Source organism: Coloeus monedula, assembly GCF_965178545.1.
Source record: "Coloeus monedula genome assembly, chromosome: 2".
NCBI lineage: Eukaryota > Metazoa > Chordata > Aves > Passeriformes > Corvidae > Coloeus > Coloeus monedula.
The window spans coordinates 85,062,702-85,085,662 of record NC_138782.1 but is presented as its reverse complement, the minus strand read 5'-3'; the positions used below and the strand labels follow the sequence as shown (position 1 = coordinate 85,085,662).

Here is a 22,961-nt window from a genome sequence, read left to right as displayed (position 1 = left end):
AGACCAGAGTTCACGTATTTTCTTGAGGATTGAGCTCACACACATGTAATGCACATGTTCTCCAAGCAGGCTCTTTATTGACATACTCCAATGAAATTGTCAGATGCAACTTATAAACACATCTGCAAATCACGTTTTGCACAGGCAACTTTTTGCACACTCAATTCACACAAGCATTTTATCTGCAAAAAAAGCCCAAGGTGTCACTGTTGACAGTCTTAAAAGGAAGTATCTTCTTCATGCAAATATTACCAAGTCTTTCCATCAGTGGTCTTAAATGTAGACCTATGCATATAACACAATTTTATTTTGCTAAAAAATGGAGAAAACACCACAGCTATATAAAGCCTGAATAATACACGAGGAAAATATTTTTTTATCAAAACACAGCATGGCACGAATAGTCAATTTAGATCTGCTAGGTGTTCACACAGTATAAATATGATTTCTTAAAGAAACAATTCCATTTGGAGGGTACTTGGGGATTTATATAGGTTAATATTCTTAAGGGACATCCTGACTTAATTTACAAAAATTTGCATTGATCTGTAGGAACCCAGAGTGCCGAGAATATTTCTGTGCCTGTTTTTAAGGGTTCTTAACCCCCTGAACAACATTGTTTTAGCTTCAAACCTTGGAAAAAATTACCAACAGTCAGACAAGAAATAGAAAATACAGTGGTGTGAATTAGGTGATAGACTACTATGTAAGATTGTCACAGGGTGAAAAATTTAGAGGTTTTGGGCTTCTCTTTATAGTAAATAGATAAGAGTAAAAAATATCAAAATGGAGGATTGTCGTTATTCTCTAAACCTTCTTCTCCTTCTACTACTACTCCATATTCTGCAGTAAAAGTAGTTTGGAATGATTGGATAGAAAATTCCACAGTTCCTGCCAATGTTACTGAATAATTGGTAGGAAAGTGAAAATAATGTACGTTTTTAGTAACTATTGGTTAAAATATCTTTAAAAGGCTGTGTAAATCTTGATAATTAGCTCTCACTCCAACTTTTCTTCCTTCTATGCTGTACCTGGGTCACACTAGTGGCTCTGTTCCTCTGATAAGACTTAATAAACAACCATCTAGAAGCATTGAAACTTAAGGAAAAGTCTCAGTTTATCTTTGAAACGCCTTGCAAGGACTTTCAGCAAATTCTCTCCCATCCAGAGGGACTTGATTTATGGCACGGTTCAGTGTCATTGATCCAAGATTATCCCTGAAAGCTTATTTCTTAAATACTATGGACTTGCATTATGAAAGCATACACTAGCTCAGGTTGGAAGGGACCTCTGGAGATTGCCTCATCTGATCTCCTGCTCAAAGCAGAGTCAGCTACAGCAGTTTGCCCAGGACCATGTTCAGTCAGGTTTTGAATATCTCCCATGGATGGAGATCCCACCACAGTTTATCCAGCATTATAAATGGGGCCACACTGTTTGTTCACTGTTTGTTCATTGTAAGGGGAAGGAGAAGATTCAAATACCTGGGCCAAAAACTACGGCTGAGAAAATACCACAGACACACGTCACAGAATAAAATTGAGAAATAAACACAGCTATATTTTTTAATACATTAATTATTAAAATCTTAATTTAAGTTTCTGACTAGTGGACACATTAGTGAGAAAAAAGCCTAAATTGTAATACTTTCAAGCTATTTCTGTGAACGGAAGACTTGTGAGTTTTCTCAGTTGAACTGCATCACTAAAACCAAATTAACAATAATAAATTTTTACTGCAAAGCTGCACAGTACAATATAATACTGTATCTTCACTATATATACTTTATACTAAAGCAGGCATTATAATAAAAACTGGCTTTATGGTACAAAATGGCAAGCTACAGTCTAATGCTCAAGACACATGGAATAATTAAATGTTAGCACTTCTGTTTTACTGATGTCTGGTTACAGGAGCAGGAAACAAATTTCTTCCTTACCCAACGATGTATTTGGAAAAGAGAAAATGCCAAAGAAGACTCAGAGGTTGGAAAGAATGCCGCAGAGTTTTTGTTTAATTAAGTATTTACAGATCTTAAACTTAACAGCAGCAACTTTGGAAAAATATTCTCTGAAGCAAATCGCTTCTGGAGAACTTTTTCTTTACATTTATTTGTAACCATGTTATATTTTTTTATAGTTTTGTATTATCTGTGCTTATCATACATGGATTAATTATACTTTAAAAAAAATCTTTCCTCCCCCACCCCCAAGACAGACATTTTTCTCTCCTTTCTTTTAACACAATAAAGATAGCTGCAAGGTATTCCCACAATACTTGGAGACAGTTATATTTATTTCATATTCCCACTGCAATCAAAACTTCAGAATACAGTGTTTTATTGCAGTTCAAAAGGCACATCATTCAAAGTTTTATTACTCTGTCATTTAAAACTGATAGATTAATTATTTTTTCCTTCCCTGAAGAAATTTTTCATTTTGGCAAAAAGCAGCTTCAATATCCACAAATTTTTGCTAACAAAAATAAAGAAACAAGACTTGGAAATATTGCTAATTTCTTTTTGACTGTTGCATAGCTAGACCTGTGAGGTTCTATCTGTGATGTTTTAAAAAGCACAAGTGCTTTTCTTCTATGACCTGAAGTAGGAACAAAATTTCTTTCCTAGTTAAATAACACATGAAACAGTAGGGTAAAGACCTTTTTTCTTCTGGTTTTCAAGTTATAGGTGAAGAGAAATTCCAGTAATTCAAGCAGAAACAAGCAGTTGAAACTGCCTTAAATGTCCTGAAACACATGAATGAGCTGTATCATGAAGAGACTACCTCAAGACAGAGTTAAGGAGGAGATGGGGACAGAAGGATAGAGAAAGTTTTTTCCTATGGTAACATCAATGGTTGAATCAGGGGGCTTCATGCAATTTTACACTTTCCTATATGCAGGGACTCAGACTCATAAACATTCTAGCCTTGGTAGCTATTACTCTGTGACAACTGATAATGGCCTTCCTGAGAGCACTGGAGAATAGTTAGCCTACAAAAGATTCCACAATTGCCAAGAGCTTCACTTGCAAAGAAAGCTGTCCTCATCCCATTCTGACTTCATAAAAAACAAAGGTTATGGCAACTTTAAATTATAAAAAAGCCTTGTCACCAACAGATGGGTACGTAAAAGCCATGTATTACTGATAACAAGACATCCCACGACAGAGAAAAGCAAGGCACAGGAGTAAGGAAATGAAGAAACAGTGTTTTGTTCTAGGGCCTATAAAATACAATTTTTTTAAGAGAAAAATTTTAGCATTCATAACAGTTTAAAGCCCTCCACAGATTTTTTCCTTAATAAAACCTAAGCACAGCAGTACTACATTACATATAATTTTTACAGCATTTTATAAATTTTGAATGTTTTAATGCATGTGCATCTACATGCATGTAAAGTCATTACTGACTTTTAGTTTCACAGTAGTTCATTTGCTTCCAATGACCTTTGTATCATTTGGTTACCAAAGTAACTTCATGTGAACAGCTCTGGAAGATTACAATTTTAAAGTAGGAGTTGATTTTTTGAAGAAAGCATTTTAGAAAAAGTATGTACTTAGTTTAACAATTCCCAATAATCAACAACTACAGCTGGAAAAAAATACCCCAAAATTTCACCTATACTACTATACAAAAAAAAGTAAGTGACTCATGAATTGATAAGTAGGATAAAGTTTCATAGCCATACTGTACCTGTCTAGGTCACATGTCAGTCTTTCAAAATTCTTAAGAATTGTATAAACCTGAGCATCTTGACCAAGAAAGCAAGGCGGCAATAATCCATGAATATTCAATTGTTGCCTCTCCTCCAAGGTAAAAGCCATGCCCTGAAAAAACAAAAATAAAAACAAAAACCATATATAGATGTATAAGAGAGAGAATTAATTTAAGAAAAATTCTGCAGCAGATCATAGCACAGGTAAAGTCAGCATCAGAAAAATTATTTAAAAAGAAACAGAATTTAGAATTGTGCAATTATTTTGGGAAAAGGTTTTATTGAGCCGTAAGGAAACAGGCCTGTACAGTACAATAACTCCATCCCAGCACAGAACAAGCTAAGGTCTCCTGATACCACAAGAGTACCACCTGAAAAACTGTTAAGTTACAGCTGAAGAAGAAAGCAGCCATATAGTCACTCTGCTCATTTTCTGCTTTTAATGAGGTCTGTCTCTCTAAAACATCCTCGAGAAATTACCTGTAAGCTTCTGTAAGAAAGATTGTGCCCTTAGAGCAGAAACATGACTGTGGGTTTAGCACACCAGCATCAAGCACTCTGGCTGCTGAAGTTTTACTCTGCTGTGGTAACTACAGCCAGGCAGGACTGACAGACAGGATCAGACCTTTGACAGCTTTAGTAGATAAGAAGAAAAGTCAGAGGAATTTCTTCTATATACGAGCTGTGAAATGTATGCATTTGTTTCACACTGTAGCCCTTGGTTGCTGGCACCACAGACACATGGCAGCTCTCCTTTAGCACCATTCCACCTGCACTGCTTCCGCTCCAGAGTCAATACTGGCTGATCTGCACATGTCTTTGAGGCCTCTCTTAGGTTAACACTAGAACTGTCTGTATCTTTCCAACATTGTTATCATGTAGCTTAAAAATATTCTAAAGTTCATGTAGTAGAGGTTAGGCAGCAAGTATTACTCTACAAGAAGATGAGTATGTGCGAATACACATATAAGCCATAGATTAGACAGTTCCCTAATATTCAACATCTATGACACAACTGTATAAAAAACACTGTTTCTTATCCAAAAAAATACTTGAGAAAACGCCTTGAGATCCATTAAAGGAGGAAAAAATAGCAATATAGTGTTTTTGCATTAATTCTCCTGTGGAAAATAAGTACTACTGAGCTACTTTCAGAACCACCTCTATAAAGAGACCTTTAAAATGTCTTTGTTCATGTTACCATTTGAATTAGCTGAGTCAACAAATGACAGGAAAAAACAGGGAAAACAAGCACATAAATACAAAAGGCTTCCTTCAGTCTACATTTTCACTACTCTTGTCTTTTCAAGTGAACAAATTCAGTCCTTTACATAATGTCCTTACTGCCTCTCATACAACTCTTGGTGAGTGATACAATGGGATAAATTCATGCCAGTTAGCTTGGTTACCTAGACAAGCTCTTTTTTTTTGTATCTGTTTTGTTGGGGTTTTTTTCTCAGAAATAGGCAGCTCATAGGGCTTATTCTTACAGAACAAAAATATATTACAAAATCTGCCTGTATCTTACTAGTCTACATTTCTTACACCATTTTTAATCTAAATTTTCAAGTTATGTCATTGTGACTTGAAAAAAAAGTAGGAAAAAAGCCCTAAAGCAGCCCCATCACACTATCTGCTCTATAATGCCATTAATCAAATTGTTACCTTAAGCAAAATGACAACTCAAAAAAAAAAAAAACAAACCTTATAATGAACACTTCACAAAAGACCAAACATTTCCAGAATGTGCTTCTTCTAGCCTAGAGAGGAAATGAATGGAAACCAAGTCTAATAAAGATCAGTAACTGTTTTGCTGTAGTTCTCCATGCATGAGAGATTTCAGAGGTTTCCAAATGCGTACACAAAGCCTGCATCTTTTTTCCCTAATGAGCTTTCTGTGACCAGATACGTCATGAATGTCTTCAGCTGCTATCCAATCTTGAAAAACCATGGAAGAAGGAAGAGTCAACACTTCTCACAAGTTTATTCAATGTTGATCCCTCTCATCTCCACTAGACTATTTTGGGCTTAAAAAACCTATGTCTGCTCACACACACTTCAGAATCAGTTCCAAGTGACTGGACTTCAGGGAGCTGAAGTTTTAGTGGATCTTCTAATGCTGGCAGTGAAGTGGCAATCCAGTTATTCTCTGCAATTCTCCTTTCCCCTGTTTCCATTAGTCAAATGGAATGACAAAAATTTCTGAATGTCTGTGTTTGGCTTTACATTAGGAATAAAATATGGACTTTAATTACTATAATAGGGTTTCCCCTCTTACTGGAAAATGTATTTTATTTTAAAACAAACACATGTGTTACGTCTTGCCAAATGCCTTTTTTAAAAAGTATTTCATCTTGGAACAGCATATTTTCAATGTATTACTACAGTTTCTACAGTAAGTGTTAATTTCTTTGGTTCATCACTGCAAAAACACAGCACCCACCTACACCCTCTAGGCTATATATGGTTAGAAAATCCTTTACTTGAATATTCCTCTTTGGCACAGATATAATGGATTTTTCAAAGTTCTAAGGTGAAATGTTAATTCTTTTCTTCTCCCCTCAGATCCCATATTTGCTCAGAAGAAAAGAATTACCATTAAAATATATCACCTGATAATTTAATAAGACAAGGCCATTTTATGAAATAAGTGTATGCTATTCCATCTGCTTATAATAGGGAAGAATTCAGCTATGTAGGATTTATGGTTTATATCTAGATTTCTTGCACTAGCCTCAGATTTTCTTTTCTACATCAAAATTCTTATTTTTTCCTGTTTGAAGTGTTGTTTCCCAGTCATCCAGCAGAGAGGGCTCTAGATCCAGCTTGGTTTACACACTCCTTTCCCTTCCTGAGAGGCGTATTTTGCACACACCTGGGTGGGACAGACTTCCATCATCTAGCATCCCAGCTATTATAAACGATGTGGATATTTTTATTCTGCAGCTTGTATTACAAATAAACTTTTAAAGAACAATAGTATGACAATCTAAAAGCAGCATAAGGGCAAGAGACCACAACCATAAACATTAACCTCAGCCTAATTAGTTTTGATTTATTCACTGCTTTATGCATCATATACATCATACAGATGAAAAATATAGTTATTGTCAACCCTCCCAGTTAAGAGTGTGCAATTCTTCAAGAGTTGTGTTTCATATGTTTCTGTATATGCTCTGGTTTGCTTTTGACAAAACCAAGTTGTCCTCCAGCCACCTCATTACCTTCCTTTCTCACAGACCTTTTGGTCAAAATCTTGGGTTATTTTTTTTATTGCTCCTTAAGCAGACACACCCTTTCAGCTTCTCAGCTGTACACAGAAAGCTCTCTGAGTTTTCAAGAAATTTAACTCATTGCAAAAACATTTAATTCTGAATTTGTCTCTCCATTTGTAATGTTGTGAAGTTTTGTAATTGTAGCAGTGAGTTCTATTACTGCACATCATTCAGTATTCTTTCACTATTTAACGTCTATCAGTCAACTCTGCTCTCAACTACCTGTCCTCTGCTCATCATCTCTGACCTCCCAAGGCCCCTTGCCCCTTATCTACAATATTGTTCTAGTGACATATACATCAATACCCTTTTTCAGTTGCAGTATTGAAAAACCAAAAAACAAAATAAACAGAACAGCATCATCTTCTATCAGACAGCTTTTTGCACTGGCTTTCAACTGAATTTTCAAGCAGTGCTTGAAAAGACAGAGAGCACATTCAAAATACTTCAAGAGGTGTCTCAGCCTCTGTTCACAGTCAACAGAGACAAGTTTTCTCTCTTAATACAAATTAGATTGCACTGACATAGTTTTCCTTCAGATAAAATATCTGAAGCTCATATAATTGCTAGGTTTATATAAACTTCTCTAGAAAAAGAGAGTGTACTAAAGCAGTATGTGCATCCTGTTCATGCACTAATGAGATTCAGCTTCACTAATGGGTAGCCAGTATTCATTGCAGGGATTCTTCTCCAATTTCTCCCAAGACCTAGCCATCTTTTGTTCTAGTAGATCAAAACTTTCATTTTTAAAAACTTCAACTCAATTAGAAGAATAGGTCATTTCCTCCTGCTGGCCTCACTGCAGGTGTACCACAGAAGTATCAGCCTAACAGCATGTAGAAGGAGGCTGGCTTAGAAGAGGAAACCATGTCCACATCCAAGGTTCTCTACCTCAGTGACTCTTTCATCAGCCTCTGGAAGGAGAAAATCAAGGCTTGTAAGACTTCAGGGATTCAGCAGACAACCACCAACAGCACTACTCAAGCTCAAGTACTTGCATATATATTTGACCCTACTGGATCCTTGAAGGGGGAAGGAAGAAATGATGAAGAAGGTGAAAAGGTGCAGCAAGGATGTTTATTTAAAAAGTATTTTCTATTCTGTGAAAAGGAAGTCTCTGGATTGCTGGTCTAAGATATTGCTAGAGGAAAATTACAGTCTCTAGACTATTTTGGGGACAGACAAGTAGGTTCATCACTGTCTCAGAGTCCATCAAAAAGTAAGAAACTCTCTGTTAAAAAACTTACTCTCTGTATCTAAATCATAAAAGTGCAGTGAACAAATTTCAACGATATAGTGAAAAAAGCACACAACTCTGAGTGACTCAGATATGCTCAACATTTGCTGCCATGGCTGGAAAGAGGAGAGCTCGCACCTCGCCACTCCTTGCAGGATCCCACCGCACCAGTTGGTATTCCTGAGCAGAGGCCAGGGAGCACTCTGTCAGACAAAGATCTGAGCAAAACCCACAGCTGCCTGCCATACTTGTCTGTTCAAGATCTGAATAAATTTTTTGAACAAATGGACTTACAGAACACCGCAATTCCAATCTTAAAAATTCCATTCTTAAAAACAAACAAATAAAGGACACGCAAACAAGACGAATGCTTTTGGCTGAAAGACCAAAAACATTCTCCAATTACTAGAGAAGAGTTTTTTCCCCATTATGTCCCAAATGAAAAGTAAGTGGCATCACTACTAGTTGCCAGTCATACATCATCCCACGCTGCTCACACCACTTCATGCACAAGACTGTCTCCAGGAGAAATTCAACTGCAGAACTAGATGCAGTCCTTAGGAAAACAGGATCTTTGGTACGCATGACTGTTTGCAGGCAATTCTTTCGCTGGTCAAGCTTTGGCCTTCAGCAATTTTGGCTTCTCATACTACACGAGTACTGTTAGGGAGGAATCCAAGTCAAAATTAATGTCTTTTAAGGACTACTTTGGCTGAGGAAGCAAAAAAAAGGTATGTATAGTCCTGCTTGCTATGTACGAGCTACATGACAACAGTTTCAGGCACCTAATGTGATAAACCCCTTCAGAATCTGAATATTAAAAAAAACCAAACCAAAAAAATACCCCAAAAAAACCCCACCAACCAAAAACACAACTTTGCAAAATTTTACGTGTTCAAAGAAATTTTTATAAAATCTCTATAAAAATATAGAACATATGGGTTTTCAAGCATTTTAAGCTACGTTTAAGAGTTTAATGATCTGCAAATCCCTTTGAGCTATTTTATATAATTTGTGTTTTTTAAAAAAGTCACCTTACGAACAGGCAAAAAGAAAGTTTTACAAGCATTTCCTCTCCATTTTTCATTTTTATTATCCAAACATGACTTCAGAGAAACCAGATAAATACTTCTAATACTCCATATCTAACACTCATTTCAAGGCACAATACACCAGGAAATACTTAGAATAACTAATCTGAGCACACACTCCATAATGAACTCATTCTGCTGAAAACAAATGTGGTTCATGGCAAGAAATTGGTGTTGGAGCAGTACATATGGCTAAAGATGTTACTGCTGTTTTCTCTACCCATACTTGTCATGACTGCCAAAAAAATATTACAAGCAGAGGCAGCTAATTCAGCTATTTGGGCAAACATCTCTTCTGCAACCAGTGCTTTAGGCCACACCAGTCACAGTAAATACCCCAGTAGGTAAGGAGAGGGACTAATTCTTTTTTAATGGTGCAAATTCACACACAGTTTTCTGTTAAGGTGGCTTCTTTTGGACCTGAAGAAAAAAATATTTCTGAAAAATGTCAATTTGCATTAACTTAGAGATTCATGTTTCTTCTTAGGAATCATTTGCTGTAAAGACTATACACAAATGAAGGGTTTGAATAGCTGAATCCAGTTGCAATTAAAAAAACAAAATCAGGATTATTAAAATTTTGGAGGAAAAAGAAATCCTTTCAAATGGTGTTTATGAAGGCTAGGGAGAAAGATGACAAATAAAAATTGGTAAGAAGAAATATGCCCAACAGCAGAAAGTTATCACAGTTCAAAGATGAATAGCATAGAGTTAAGAAATGAAAACTGAATATGAAAATACAAATTTTCTGTTGCAACAATCTGGCAACACATACAGACAACACCTTTGCTTTCAGAAGCAAAGAACACTGGTAACCATTTATAATGCACACATTATTTAAAGTGTTATTAGACTGCAACTAGAAAAGTCACTGTGTGATGGAACTGCTATCTTTCAAATAAGTTATTTTTCCCCAAACCTATGCTCAGATTGTCTATTGGACATTTCATGAGGCACATTGGATTATGCATCTTGGATTAAGGTTTAAAAATCAGTATACTAACTAATGATTAACAGTCCATTAGGTTCTCTGGCAGAGGAATTGTTTTTTTCTTGCCTTTCTACAGTACCTAACACAGATACAGGTCTCAGTCTAGAGCTGAGATCCCTGTATTAGCAATGAATCCTGCTAACTAAGTGCCTTCACTGGAGTTTGAAAAGCCAGGCACAGACAGGTATCTACCCTGGTTAAGACAAGAAAGAAGAAAGAGAAGGAGGATTGGTGAAGTGTAAACAGCAGAACCCAGTTTAGATACAGCACTCATGCTCCTTTTGATAAGCCCTCATGCACAGGCATCCATCAGGACTTCTGAGACTGCTAGGCATGCTGAGGGTAAATTTTAAAAAATATACAATAGTTGATGGGCACAGCTCTGAACATACGAGAAAAGAAGAAACTGTCCTAGTTTCAGCTATAAAATGCCAAAAGGCATAGGTCTTCTTCTATGCACTTTTCTTTAAACACAGCTTTTTAACAAGCACTTTAAGTTGAAAAACTATACTGTGACATTTGGCATTTATATTTCAAAGCTGTTTTTCTAGAGTTGTGGTAGATCTGTTGCAGTGTGTTGAACACACAATTTTTTTTTCCAGGAGTACCAAGTGACCTGAAGCATACTCATAGCCCAATTCTAAGTCCATAGGATTTTCAAAAGTAAACTTAAAAAGTCAAGTCAACAGGAGAAACTGAAACAAAAGTCAAAACCAGTTTCCAACAAATAAAGTCCAGATAAATACAGTAGCTAATACACACACCCATGGACTTATGACTCAAAACAAATGCAGATGGCCAGAAGGAGATCAGACTTCTCTTGGCAAATTCATCATGGGAATGTGTGGGCAGCTTGGCAGCCGTGCCGTGAGCTGATACAGTGATTGCACACAAGCATGATTCAGACCAGCATTTTAGAAATGCCACATCACAGCATTCTTATTTTAACAATCCTTTAAGCTAATGTAAACAATTACCTGAAGGTAAGCAAGCAAACCTATTTTAAGAAACTATTTCTAGGTACATATACAGAGTAAAATCTTTTTGCATTGCATAATCTTCCCTCACCCTAATTTTGAGAAGACTGTACTACACAAACAGCAGACAGTAACAAATAGACAGTAAAAGAAGTTACCAAGAAAATAATGGATAAAAATATTTTGTACGCTGTGCTTTAATGAAGGATGATGGGTTGGGTCTGGTTAAGATTCTAAATTCAGTAATTCATATGCAGTATAGGCACCTATCCATCCATGATAATTATAGGATAAAGCTCACTCAAGAATAGGTACCTTGCAGTACTAATCCAAATTGCTCCAGTTACTATATTGACTACAGACCAAATTCAGATTTGCACACGTAAGCACTTACTGACACCTGGGAGGCTTGAAGGTATTGGAACAATCAACACTGCGCATTATGGCAATAGTATCAACTATGAATCCACTGCATAGCAGGCTTTCACAGCACCAGACGACAGCCAGGCACCTCTGTATCTCAAGGGGCACTCATTGCCTATATGTGGCTGCTACACCAAGCCTCAAGTATCCTTTTGACTCTTCAATCCACATGTCCCATTGAAAAACCATATTACTCTGAATTATTCATATTGTTACAGGGATATTTAATGCCAAAGCAACCAGAAAAATGGCTAGAGCTGCATTTGTACGCTTCAAATCAGAGCTGGCTCTCTCAAAAGCTGGCTGTCTTCCTACTGCTGCTCCCACCTGGGAGCTACAATGAACATAGGCATAACCAAACTGGGAACTGGACCAATGGACATAGTTATCTGCTACTAAGAGCAACCACCCTGGTTCTGTTTGTAAGAGCAGCTAAATTAATAACAGGCTTATTAACAAGCATTGGGTGTGATCTGTGCCTCCCCTGACTCCATCCCCCAGCAGAGGTATTCCACCAGTGGAGAGAGACCTGTCTTTGCTCTCTTGGTTGCCCTGAGCAGACAAGACCAAACAGCAGCCTAAAACACAGTTTAAACTATAGAGTCAGAGAAGCTGAACAAATATTCATATGTTGGGGTTTGAGGCGGGGCTTTTTTTTGTTTTGTTTTTTTTTTTTTTTGGTCGCTGTATATTTCTGAGCCATTTTTATTCTTTTATAACTCCTTTGGGATGTACTGACCCTCAAAGATTACTACTTGGGAAAGTCTGGTTATGGGAACCAGAGACAAGAGCAGCTCACCACATCACTTACAAACTTGATGAGCATGTTCTTATGACAGATTTTAATTTTCATAGCTTACCTATGATATAGATTAAAAACCTGGTTGTAGGCCAGTCCAGAGCTCTAGCCCCCTGGGTGAATCATGGTAACAAAAATAATCTTGTTAATTACCACCTTTGTCAATACTCGATGTCTTCTAAAGATGCATCAATGTGCAGTTTTATTTTTAGGTATTACATTTATATAATAATTGTATATTAAATTATAATTTGGATAATGATGGGGGGTTTTTAAAAATAAAGATGTCACTAAGTTTTACTACACCGTATCTGAAATTCTACATAAAATATTAACTTCCTTGTACAGTAGATGCTATGAGTAAGTACCCTACATCTCGAATATGTAACTCTAATCAAAGGATGCCTGCAATGCTATGACTGGAATAACTGACATGGAACCCCTATTTATGAAGGGCATTTAGATGAACATAGTATCATTTGACATAGAATATATTGTTAACCAGAATTATTCCAAACAAAATGCAAAATAATAGCTCTCTAACTGCAATAATTTTACAAATAAAGTACAGTCACCAGGCATGCAGTCTCCAATATACAATATTTACATTTGCAAAATCAGGTGTTATTTGAGAATCAGGCATGATCTCCATGTAAGTAGGAGAGGAATTTCAGTAACTGCCAAAAATTCCATCTGTCTGAAATAAGTACTTAACCAAATACAGGTTAGTAAGCCCTGAAATCCTGAGGGGAGTTGATAACCCTGATATGCTTAGCAGATTTTATTATTGCCTTTCAGAGGCTAAACAGATTACCAGTTACCATATTCTGGGCTTCTGATAGGACTAAGCAACTAATTTCTTTTCACTGGCATGATAAACAATTAACAAAAATAAATACGTTAAATACTGTAACACAGAGTTGTGTAGAGCATAGCAGAGCCCAATCTCAATGCTGTGGTCTTTGCTTCTACTACTACATTGATATACTTTCTTCCTACTGCATCCAGGTGGTGACAGAGGCACTGACCAGCCTAGCGAATGACAAAGGCTTGACCTGAGAGCCGATGGCACTGTCGTGTTGAGTGACACCAGGCACACAGATTATCACGTTACTCATGGGTAGTGTGCTGTTTCACTGTGCCTAAAGTGACATGTCTACTCAAAATTAGTCCTCTGAGCACCCTCCACAGACTGAGGAGAAAGTCTGACTGGGACCCTAGGTGGTACACTTTTTCCTTTATAGGATTATAATGAACTATTTCAGACAAAACAAATGAGATGAATACTTCCCATTGTCACAGGTAATCCTATAGTTATGGTAGTTCTACTACCACAGCCTGGTAATATGATCTGTAAGCCTTTCTGCCATATACACATATTGCATATATTGCATACCTATCGAGTTTCCCATTCTACAGATGGAAACTTACTTTCCCTTTAATCATCTCAGTCTAAGGGGTAGTAGTACATGTATACATGAAAAAAGCCTACCCAAACCTTTTGTTTGGGGAGCTTGTTACACCCAGTCTTGGTATTTTTTCTCAGAACTAGGCAATACTCTAAAACCAAGTGTAAAGCAACATGCAAAATTTACACCCTGAATGCACCTGATATATAAGCACAGCCTTAATCGCTATCCAGCAGGAAGATAGTCATTCAATTTTTGCTGTAACCATAAGCATCCTACTTGCAACGTTCTCTTGCAAATGAAAGTATTTTTCTTCTTGCTGAGAAGTCACTGAAAATTCATGCTATTATGAACAAAGTGACAAAAAAAAAATTGCAAACTTAAGACTTTGAGTAAGCTCATTATTATTTTTTCCATTTTGAATTCTTAAAACACTCAAAGCAGTCATCAGTAGCCACAGTCATTACTAGAACCCCAGACTAAGACTATTATAGCATTTGAAATAGCAGCTAAGGCATAGGAGAGTGCACATTGTCATACAGCATACATCTTCCTGAAAATTGCAATCTTAACTGAACCTTGCTACAATTTTGTTTGGTTCTGTCCCTTCAGATTAAGGCAGGAGGAAAATACAGTGAAGGACCAGACTGACTGGGAAGGCAAACTCTTTAAAACTCAACAGGGAAAATAAGACACAATCAGTCTAAAATTTTAGTGTGAGCTTTGATTTTGTAACCTAAAACTGTTACTTAACCAGTTACACAGAGACAGCAAAGTCATGCAAAGCCTTCCAGAGTATGCAAAAAGTTAGCTGATTGAAGGAAAATATCTACTAATGGCAGAACAATTTCATTTAAAACTGCTGTACCTGCTGCATTCATACAGCTCTGCTTTGCCAAGATACAGGCTGCATATCAATAGTATCTGCTTGCATAGAAAAGATTAGACTGAAATAAATCACGGAAAAAGCTTGATAAAATGGGGTATATCAGTTTTCTTTTTATTTGACTGCTCTCCAAAAAGACCTTGACTCATCAAAGCAAACAGTAGACTAATGAAAAGTGAGTATTATGGAAATAAAATCTGAATGGTAGTTAAGGAAAACAGCCAATATAAAACCATCTGAATTTGCTATCAGACACACAAGAGCTCTACCTGAAAGAAAATTCACAAAGGTGAAAAAATGACAAGAATCCCCTCCCAGTAGACCTGATTAATTTCAAGTTGCTACTGTTTTCAAAGCAAACCAAGGATTTAGTTGCCCTTTTATCTAACTGTGCCATACATAGAAATTCGAGTCTAAAACAACATGAAAAGTAAAGTAAAACAGAAAAAAATCCACAAAAATAGCCCCAAACCATTATGTTAAAAAAAAAGTTTTCTAGGTTGATGTTGAAAAATGTAACTTGACAGTAAACATTAAACACAAGCCTATTTGAATCTGTAGGAAATATTGCTCCTCTATTCTAACTTTTCACATTTCCTAGAATCTAATTATGCAGACCCATTATAAGCTTTTTCTAGCTACATAACAGATTAACTGCTACCTTTCCTAAAGGAAACTATGGTGCCAGACCCTTCACTTGTACAAAATGAGAATATCTTGTTTAAACCTTATTAATCTGGAGTAGGCATTAATCACTGTCCTTGGTTTAAACTTGTTCTGACAACACAGGATGGAGCAACCAGGAATATAGATGAGGAAGAAGTTTTGAGATAAACTGGCAAAACACAGTATTTCCTGACTAATAGCCAAAGCATTTCACAAAAAAAAAAAAAAAAAAGAAAGGTTATGACAGATCTAAGGGAATACTTCTAATAGTGCTTCTTAAATCTTACATAGGGTCCTTAAGCTTAAGATACCAATTCACAACATATTTTAGGCAACAATGAGAGATTCACTCAGATTAAGAAAGAGCATCAATTTTCACCAATTTTATAACTAGTTAACTACAAAGTAAGTTTGTCCATTTCTTGAAACCTTTCAACAATCCGGAGTAATGTCAACATGCCAGCCAGACCAGTAATACCAATATTGAGCCCCTTTCATGCAAAATTGAACAAAATATACTGTTACAAAACCAACTCAGAAAGACACTTGTATTCTATTTGTTTATTAACCTCCACATTACAAGTCAGCACACTAAACTTATTTTATTAGTTCCTAAAGTTCAGATAGCATATTCTCATTACAGAAAATGGAAATATGCAAAAAGCCCACAGATACTAAGGGCTATATTAAGAAAAAATCTTCTCCAGCAAAGTCCTAACTGAAATCCATCACCCAGTGGATCCACAGATCTTGAGCAAGCATCACTTCCAGCCCTGACCACCCAAGGGGAAGTTTCCTATGTAGCACATTAACTTTCTATGCATCGTTACACAAATAGAGCAGGGAGTACTGGTTGTTTCACATGGAAAGCACAGACATTTCTTTGCTGCTTTAATTAAATTAATTTTAGTGTTCAACAGGTACCTGGTGGTTAAAAGACCAGCTGATGAAGAAAACCATAGTACAAAATACTAGCTCATCTAGTGCAGGCAATGTAGCCAAGCTATCACTGGGATTTTGTTTTATTAGTTTTACTATTTCTCCACATATTTGAGAGTATATCTGATTTCCAGGCTTGAGTAAGTAGATCCTCTTCAAATGCGTTTGTTGCACACTATTCCAGGAATTCCCACATGAGAATGTCAAGATCTGCACTGTCTTCAAGGGCAAAAAATAGGGAGATAAGAAAAGAAACAGTAACAAGAAAACTCAGCACAGGCAGATTTTGACACCAAGACAAAATTTTCCTTTTCTAAGTGCCATGCTTTTTCTCTAAAAGCTGAAAGTATCACAATAAAATGGCTGAAAAGCTCATACAACAAAATACACATACTTTCTGAACTCAAGCAGGAAAACAAATTGAACCAACAGTGTTTCAAAGAGCACAAAAACCTGCTCTTTACCTTTAGTCAACAAAACTGCCTTTGGGGGATTTTAGACAGCTTATTGTAGGAACTTTAAATGGAAAAGTAGACCAACTTCATCATGGTTGTTGTACCTTGACTACTTATACTGTAATACCACTGCCAGATGCTCTTCAGACCATTTCACATGAAGGCATAGGAGCCTTCAGATATTCACAGTCACTCCTGATGACTGTGTACTGAGATCTTAATGGCAAGCTTCACAACAAAACAAAATCTTTTATTTCACCACTGGTCTTAACTGTTTTGGCAAAGGTAATACTACTTGCTGTGTGAAGTGGAAGTGGCAATCTTCCAAACCAGCATGACTGGTTTCAAGAGGGATGAGTTTGACTCTCCTTCCCCAAAAGTGTTGGTCTCAAAAGTAGTTTCTGCTGCTGTACAGAAGTCTCTCAACATAGCAAAGCAATCCTTGAAAGTAACAGATTCCTTTCACCAGTACTGGCACTCAAAATAAGACCATATGTCTAAGCTATAATATGCAAGATTTTCCAAAGACAGCTTATTTTTCTAGTAGGAAATGTAATTTACATGGACTGAACTTTAGGATTCGTTTACAAGATTCATGAGAAAAACTGCCTTCCTTATAGTATAGAAAAACCACTTCTCACTGCTCACAGGGAGTAAGCTTTAATACTGCAAAGTCACTAGCCTTACTGGGGACACCAACCCAATTTAGTTATGTCAATCTGCCTCTCACAGTGGCCAAGAGAAATAGCTGACTTTTCTAGAAAGACAGTAAAAACAGGAAAGGCACAATAAGGAGTTGCCTGGAGCTGCTGAAAGAGCACAACAGTAAGCAGAGAAAGAATGCCAAACTGATGTGGCCGAAAGCAATGGAAATGGAAAAGTTAAGCAGAAGGCCCAAGCAGATGGGAATGAAGAGCCAGCAAAGCAAGTGAAACAGTAACAGGATTTATTTTCAATGAGTAACTGAAAGAGAACTCAAAGGCAGGAGTCATGGACAAAATAGAGCAAGTCCAACCTGTGTAAGGAACACTAAGATCAGAGAACACACACGAATGCAAATGTGAAGGCTAAAGAAATGAAGCTCAGATGAATACCAGAAAGAAAAAACAGGTGCTGCAAGTAATTGTGCCAGAAGAGCTTTGGACTGCTGCAATCTGCTTCACACACACTGCACACACAAAGAACCTTACTTTGCTGTCTGTTCCTAATTATGCCTGGATAGAAGGCTTAAATCAAGCTGCAAAAGGCAACATTCCTTTTCCCAGGCAGGGGTGGGCAGCATTATCCCACTGGAAGCTCACAAGGATGAATCCAGAACCCCAGCCAGCTTTCAGTGGGAATTACAAATCGCACAATTTAGAGGGGACTATGAAGGTCCCCCTAACAAAGCAGGTACCCAAAACACATCATCCACGGGGAAAGCATCTCCCAGTTTGGCAAGTTTCTAAAGTTGGAATCTTTAAATTACTGTGTTGAGCCAGAACTATTTACTAGTCTTCTGTAAAATGAATGCTTTTGTTTAAAGGCTTAAACTAGTCTATTATTATTAGTACTACAGAAAACATCCCTCTACTAGATACTCTTAATTTCTTCCACATGTGGGAGAATGAACTGAGAGGCATTGAGAGATTTCTAACCTTTTACATTCTAAAGCAGGGACACAGATTGTGAAAGGTACATATGCAACTCCAATAAACACAGATAATTAGAAAATTCTGAATTTATGTGCAGAATCCACATTTATCCTGCTACACATACAGACATATTCTTGACAAACTAGGTAACTTCCTCCATAGACTACACAGTTTGTCAAAGAAACATCTTCTAGCACAAACAACAGAAGGAAAATACAATTTTAAAGTAAGAGTAATTTAGTCCCAAAGGTTTTGTTTGGGTTGTTACCTATGATACTATGGTATCTATGGTTTGTCATTTCTCAAGTGTCAGTAATAGCAAAGTTTAAGATCTGTTAGCTAAAAGTAGGTCAGGAGAACCTCTTGGCTGGGATCATGTAGCTCTGCAGATCAGTAGATCTTGTACTAACAACTGTGTCAAGTTTGAATGCCTTCTTTGCTATCAGTTACACTGCTAAAGAAATCTGCCTGTTCAAAACCAAAAACCAGTCAACTCACCTCCTTCCAAGAGGAATTTTACATAACAGGAAATTTAGAGTCCTTCAGAAATAAAACATTTTTGCTTGTTTATTTGTTTTAGATGAAACCTTGAGTGAAAATGCACAGCATTGGCAGAAGTCCGCAATAAAACCCCAGAGACTTCAGCATACCTTCTAACCTATTAAAGCAAAACTTATCTAAATCATTATGTATGTTTTCACTCACTTCAGACAAATGCCCAACAGTATTACAAAAATCACCATTGCTTATTCTGTTTAAGAAACAACACTTACTTCTTTCTGCTCTTAGCTTTCCACAAGCTTCCCAAGGACTTGTACTGATGTTAGATGTATGGTCTGAATTTAGGGGTGGGTTATTTAATAACAAAATGGTAACATCCATAAATAAAACTTCAGGCAGCTTGAATAAAACAGAATCCAAGTAAAAGAAAACACATTATTATAAAAGTCCCCTTCTTCCTCCATCATCACTCCACAAATCCAACCATATGTTGCGCTCTGAAAGGGCCAACCAGAAACTGAGAATATCCGCTCAGGTTAGCACTATTTGATAGATAATTACCACTGGAGTGGGAGCAGGCCTAGACTGCTTTCTATTGTTTGATTTTTTTTTTTTACTTTTTTTTTCTTTCTAAAGAGAAGAAACCACTAAAATACACCCCGAGCTTTCTTCAAAATTAGATGCAAAAAAGTCTTCATGCCAACATTAGACAGTTTTAAGGGGCCACAATTCAGATTGCCCTGTATAGGCTTGTTCTTAGGGGCTGTCACTACTATATATCAACTGAAAAAACCCCCAACTTATTTCCCCCTTTGACAAGGGCACTCAAAAAATGTTTTAGGTACAACTTTGCAGTTGTAATGAACTCCCACATCACTAAATATTTTCCTGGCAGCTAGAGACCCCATTAAAGCAATTATAAACTTTACTTCTAAAGTGTTTGATTTAGAAAAAAAATTTGCCCTTAAGTTGATAAAATGTCCATGAGACATGTAAAACCATGGATGACAACACCTTACACCAGTCCTTCTGTAACATTTGTAAAAACAGACAGAAATCCCCTGTCAGGTTGGAAGACAGACAGAACACCTGATAACAAATAATGGTATTTCTCAGGTTAATTGCCTGTAGTAGCACCTAACCCTGCACATATATGCCACTTTGGCTGTATCAAAGTGAAAAGAGAAATGCTGGTTTAAAGCAGATAATTTACAGTTCCATGTAACTCATAAAACCTGTAAGTGCACACGTAAGCATCTGAACCATCCTTACTCATTTAAATTAGGTTTTCATTGCTCCATAGAAGTCAGATGTCACCACTATGAATCAATTTGAACAAAGTCTCTTTAAAAAATATGGGAAAACAGCTAGCAACTGGACATAATTTTAAGAGAACAAATGTTTATAATGTAGTTATCCATGAAGTCCAAACCATTATTATGTGCATATAGTTCATGACAACCACAAATAAAAGAGAATCACGCAGCTTGGAAAGGCCTTAAGGAGGTCTACTGGTCCAGTCCCACTCAGAGCAGGTCCAGCTGAGCCAGTGTGCTCAGGATCATCTCTAGGAGAGTACTGAGTCTCTCCAAGGATGGAGATTCCACTTCTCTCTAAGAAGCCCCCCACTGCAATTGACTGTCCTCAATTTTTTCTTTTATTTTTCCTATTTCATATTTCCCACACTCATACTTGTCTTCCTGGCCTCTGACCCTTTCACCGTGTCACCAAGTCACCCAGGTCTTTTCCCACAGGGTTGCCTTCTTTCCACTTGTTTCCCAGCCTGTTCTCTTGCACAGGATTATTCCATCCTAATTGCTGGGCTGCTCATCTGCCTTTATCTAAATTCATGGCATTCCTGTCAGCCCATTTTTCCATCGTTTCTAGGTCATTCCAAAAAGCAGCCGGCCTTCTAACATGTGCAGTCCTCAGGCTTGCAGACAGTGCAGTCTGTCTCATTACACAGCTTATTCATACAGATGCTAAATTGTTCAGCCCATTATGCTTTAACCACAGTATTTCATTATCTGAAATAATAATTTTGTTCTACTTCCCAGTGGAACAGAAATCATAAGTAGAGCATAAAAGTAATGGTCTGAACTGAGCAGCTCCCGACATCGCTCCTAAGTCTCCTCTCACACAAGTAAAATTCCAAGCCATGTGTAATTTCTGCAATACCCACATGAACTTCAACTTTCTCTTTGAAGGCTGTTCTCATATTGTTGAGATATGGTTTCTTTCCTTATCTTCCCTGGGCGTGGTTGGCCTTCCTTCAACCTCTACTCCCCTGTGGTCCTTGATAGGATTTTCTGGATCATGGGGTTTGTTTGGGTTTGGATTTGTATTTTGTCTCTAAATTCAGGGTTTTAGAAATTGAAAGGATAAGTGTGCATTAATTCTATAAAAATGAAAAAAAAAAGTTGCAGAAATATTTCTTTAAAGATAATTGTAAGTATTTATTTTCACATTCTCATTTTAGAAAATGAGTAAGAGATTCTAAGAAACCTCTTCTAACTTCATCTTTTTCTGGACAGAATATAGCAGCTAATTTGTTTCTCTGTTCAATGGGTGAATACACTGCAACAAAAGAAAGCATAATAAATATCTGATAATTACTAGCAGATTTACTATGTTTATTTGAATCAAACTTTTCAATTTTGAGGCAAATTTTTGTAGTAGCATCTACTGGTCTTCCATGAGAAACTTTTAGTTGGGATTATGAAAAGTGGGAAGATTAATCTAACCTCATTTTCTCTAATTAACAACATCATGTTATCAATAGTTTAATTTAAATTACTAATGGCTGAAAGATAGACATCTCATGTTCTTTGTACTGTCATAACTATAATTAATACTGCTTCTAAGTTAGATCATAGAAATATTTAAAGCCCCAACATGAATTTCTTGTTTCAGCATCGTTCTTAGATAATTAGGGACAGACAATTTTTTTCTTAGTATTTATATTGTGTTTACTCACATTATTTGACAAATTAGAAAAAAACCCTAAAGTCTGACTTTGTAAAAAAATGACATTGCTGGAGGGATTTTTATGTCAATTCTGAGCCTTGAACAGTTTTAAGTAAAAAAAGGAAACAAAAAAAAAAAGCCAGAGAAGGCTGTAGAAATATTAAAGTACACTGACTCTGAGAGGATTAGCAAACCTACCAACATTGTCTTGTTAAACAGCTGCAATTTTCACAGTTCAACAATTCCCTACAGTATCTGTTAATTGACTAATATATCTTAAGGTAGAATTCCAGAAGGGATCATTTTCATCTGCATACAGAAAAGTACTTCAGAATACTATTTTTTTAAACACTACAGATGGTAAGAAGTGTCAGCAAGGGAGGAGGGAGAAGGAGAGAGAGAGAGACAGATCCTTCTCTCACGTTGTTTTAGCTCAAACTTTGCAGATATCAAGACCTGGCAGACCTCTACGTCTGCTCCAGGACCAGCCCACATAAAGCCAGCACAGTCTGGATTGCACGGAGGATATCACAAACTCCAGCCAAGCAGCTACATGAGCAACAGCCCTGCTGGATGTGCCAACAGAAGAATGCTTTTGGAAGATCAGTTCCTGTTCTCTAAGACAGCAGCAAAGCTACGCTGACGAAACGCTTCCTCCTGCAGGCACACATCCCACCTCCATGAGAGGGCTCTACCAACACAGCTGCATCGGCAGAGCCCCTGTTCAGCCCTCCACAAAATCACCGCCCATCCCTCCCCAAGAAAGCCTTCAAGAGCTCTTCACAACATTGCCATAAAAATTAAAAAGTATGGTTAAATAATTTTGGTCTCTGTCTTGTTTCTACTCAACAGCCTGTGCAAACCACTCTTTAAACACATACACACACAAACTGCTTCAATCTGGTCATGCATTCGCAACCAAATGAAATGGAGACTAATATATAACCCTGGTTAATGCAGTACCATGTCTGAAATTATGAGTGTTGCTACTCTTTTT

At 37.0% G+C, this 22,961-nt stretch overlaps 1 protein-coding gene across 2 annotated transcripts in view; it reads right to left on the bottom strand.

Moving 5' to 3' along the window:
• The window catches only part of ME1 (malic enzyme 1), a gene marked incomplete at its 5' end in the record, with an annotated part of 159,008 nt that overhangs the window by 114,646 nt on the left and 21,401 nt on the right, over nt 1–22,961 (bottom strand). For both annotated transcript variants that reach the window (XM_082302613.1, XM_082302614.1), the window contains one exon: nt 3,693–3,826. In XM_082302613.1, coding sequence (XP_082158739.1) covers nt 3,693–3,826 — 134 coding nt within the window. The remainder of the gene's footprint in view (nt 1–3,692; nt 3,827–22,961) is intronic.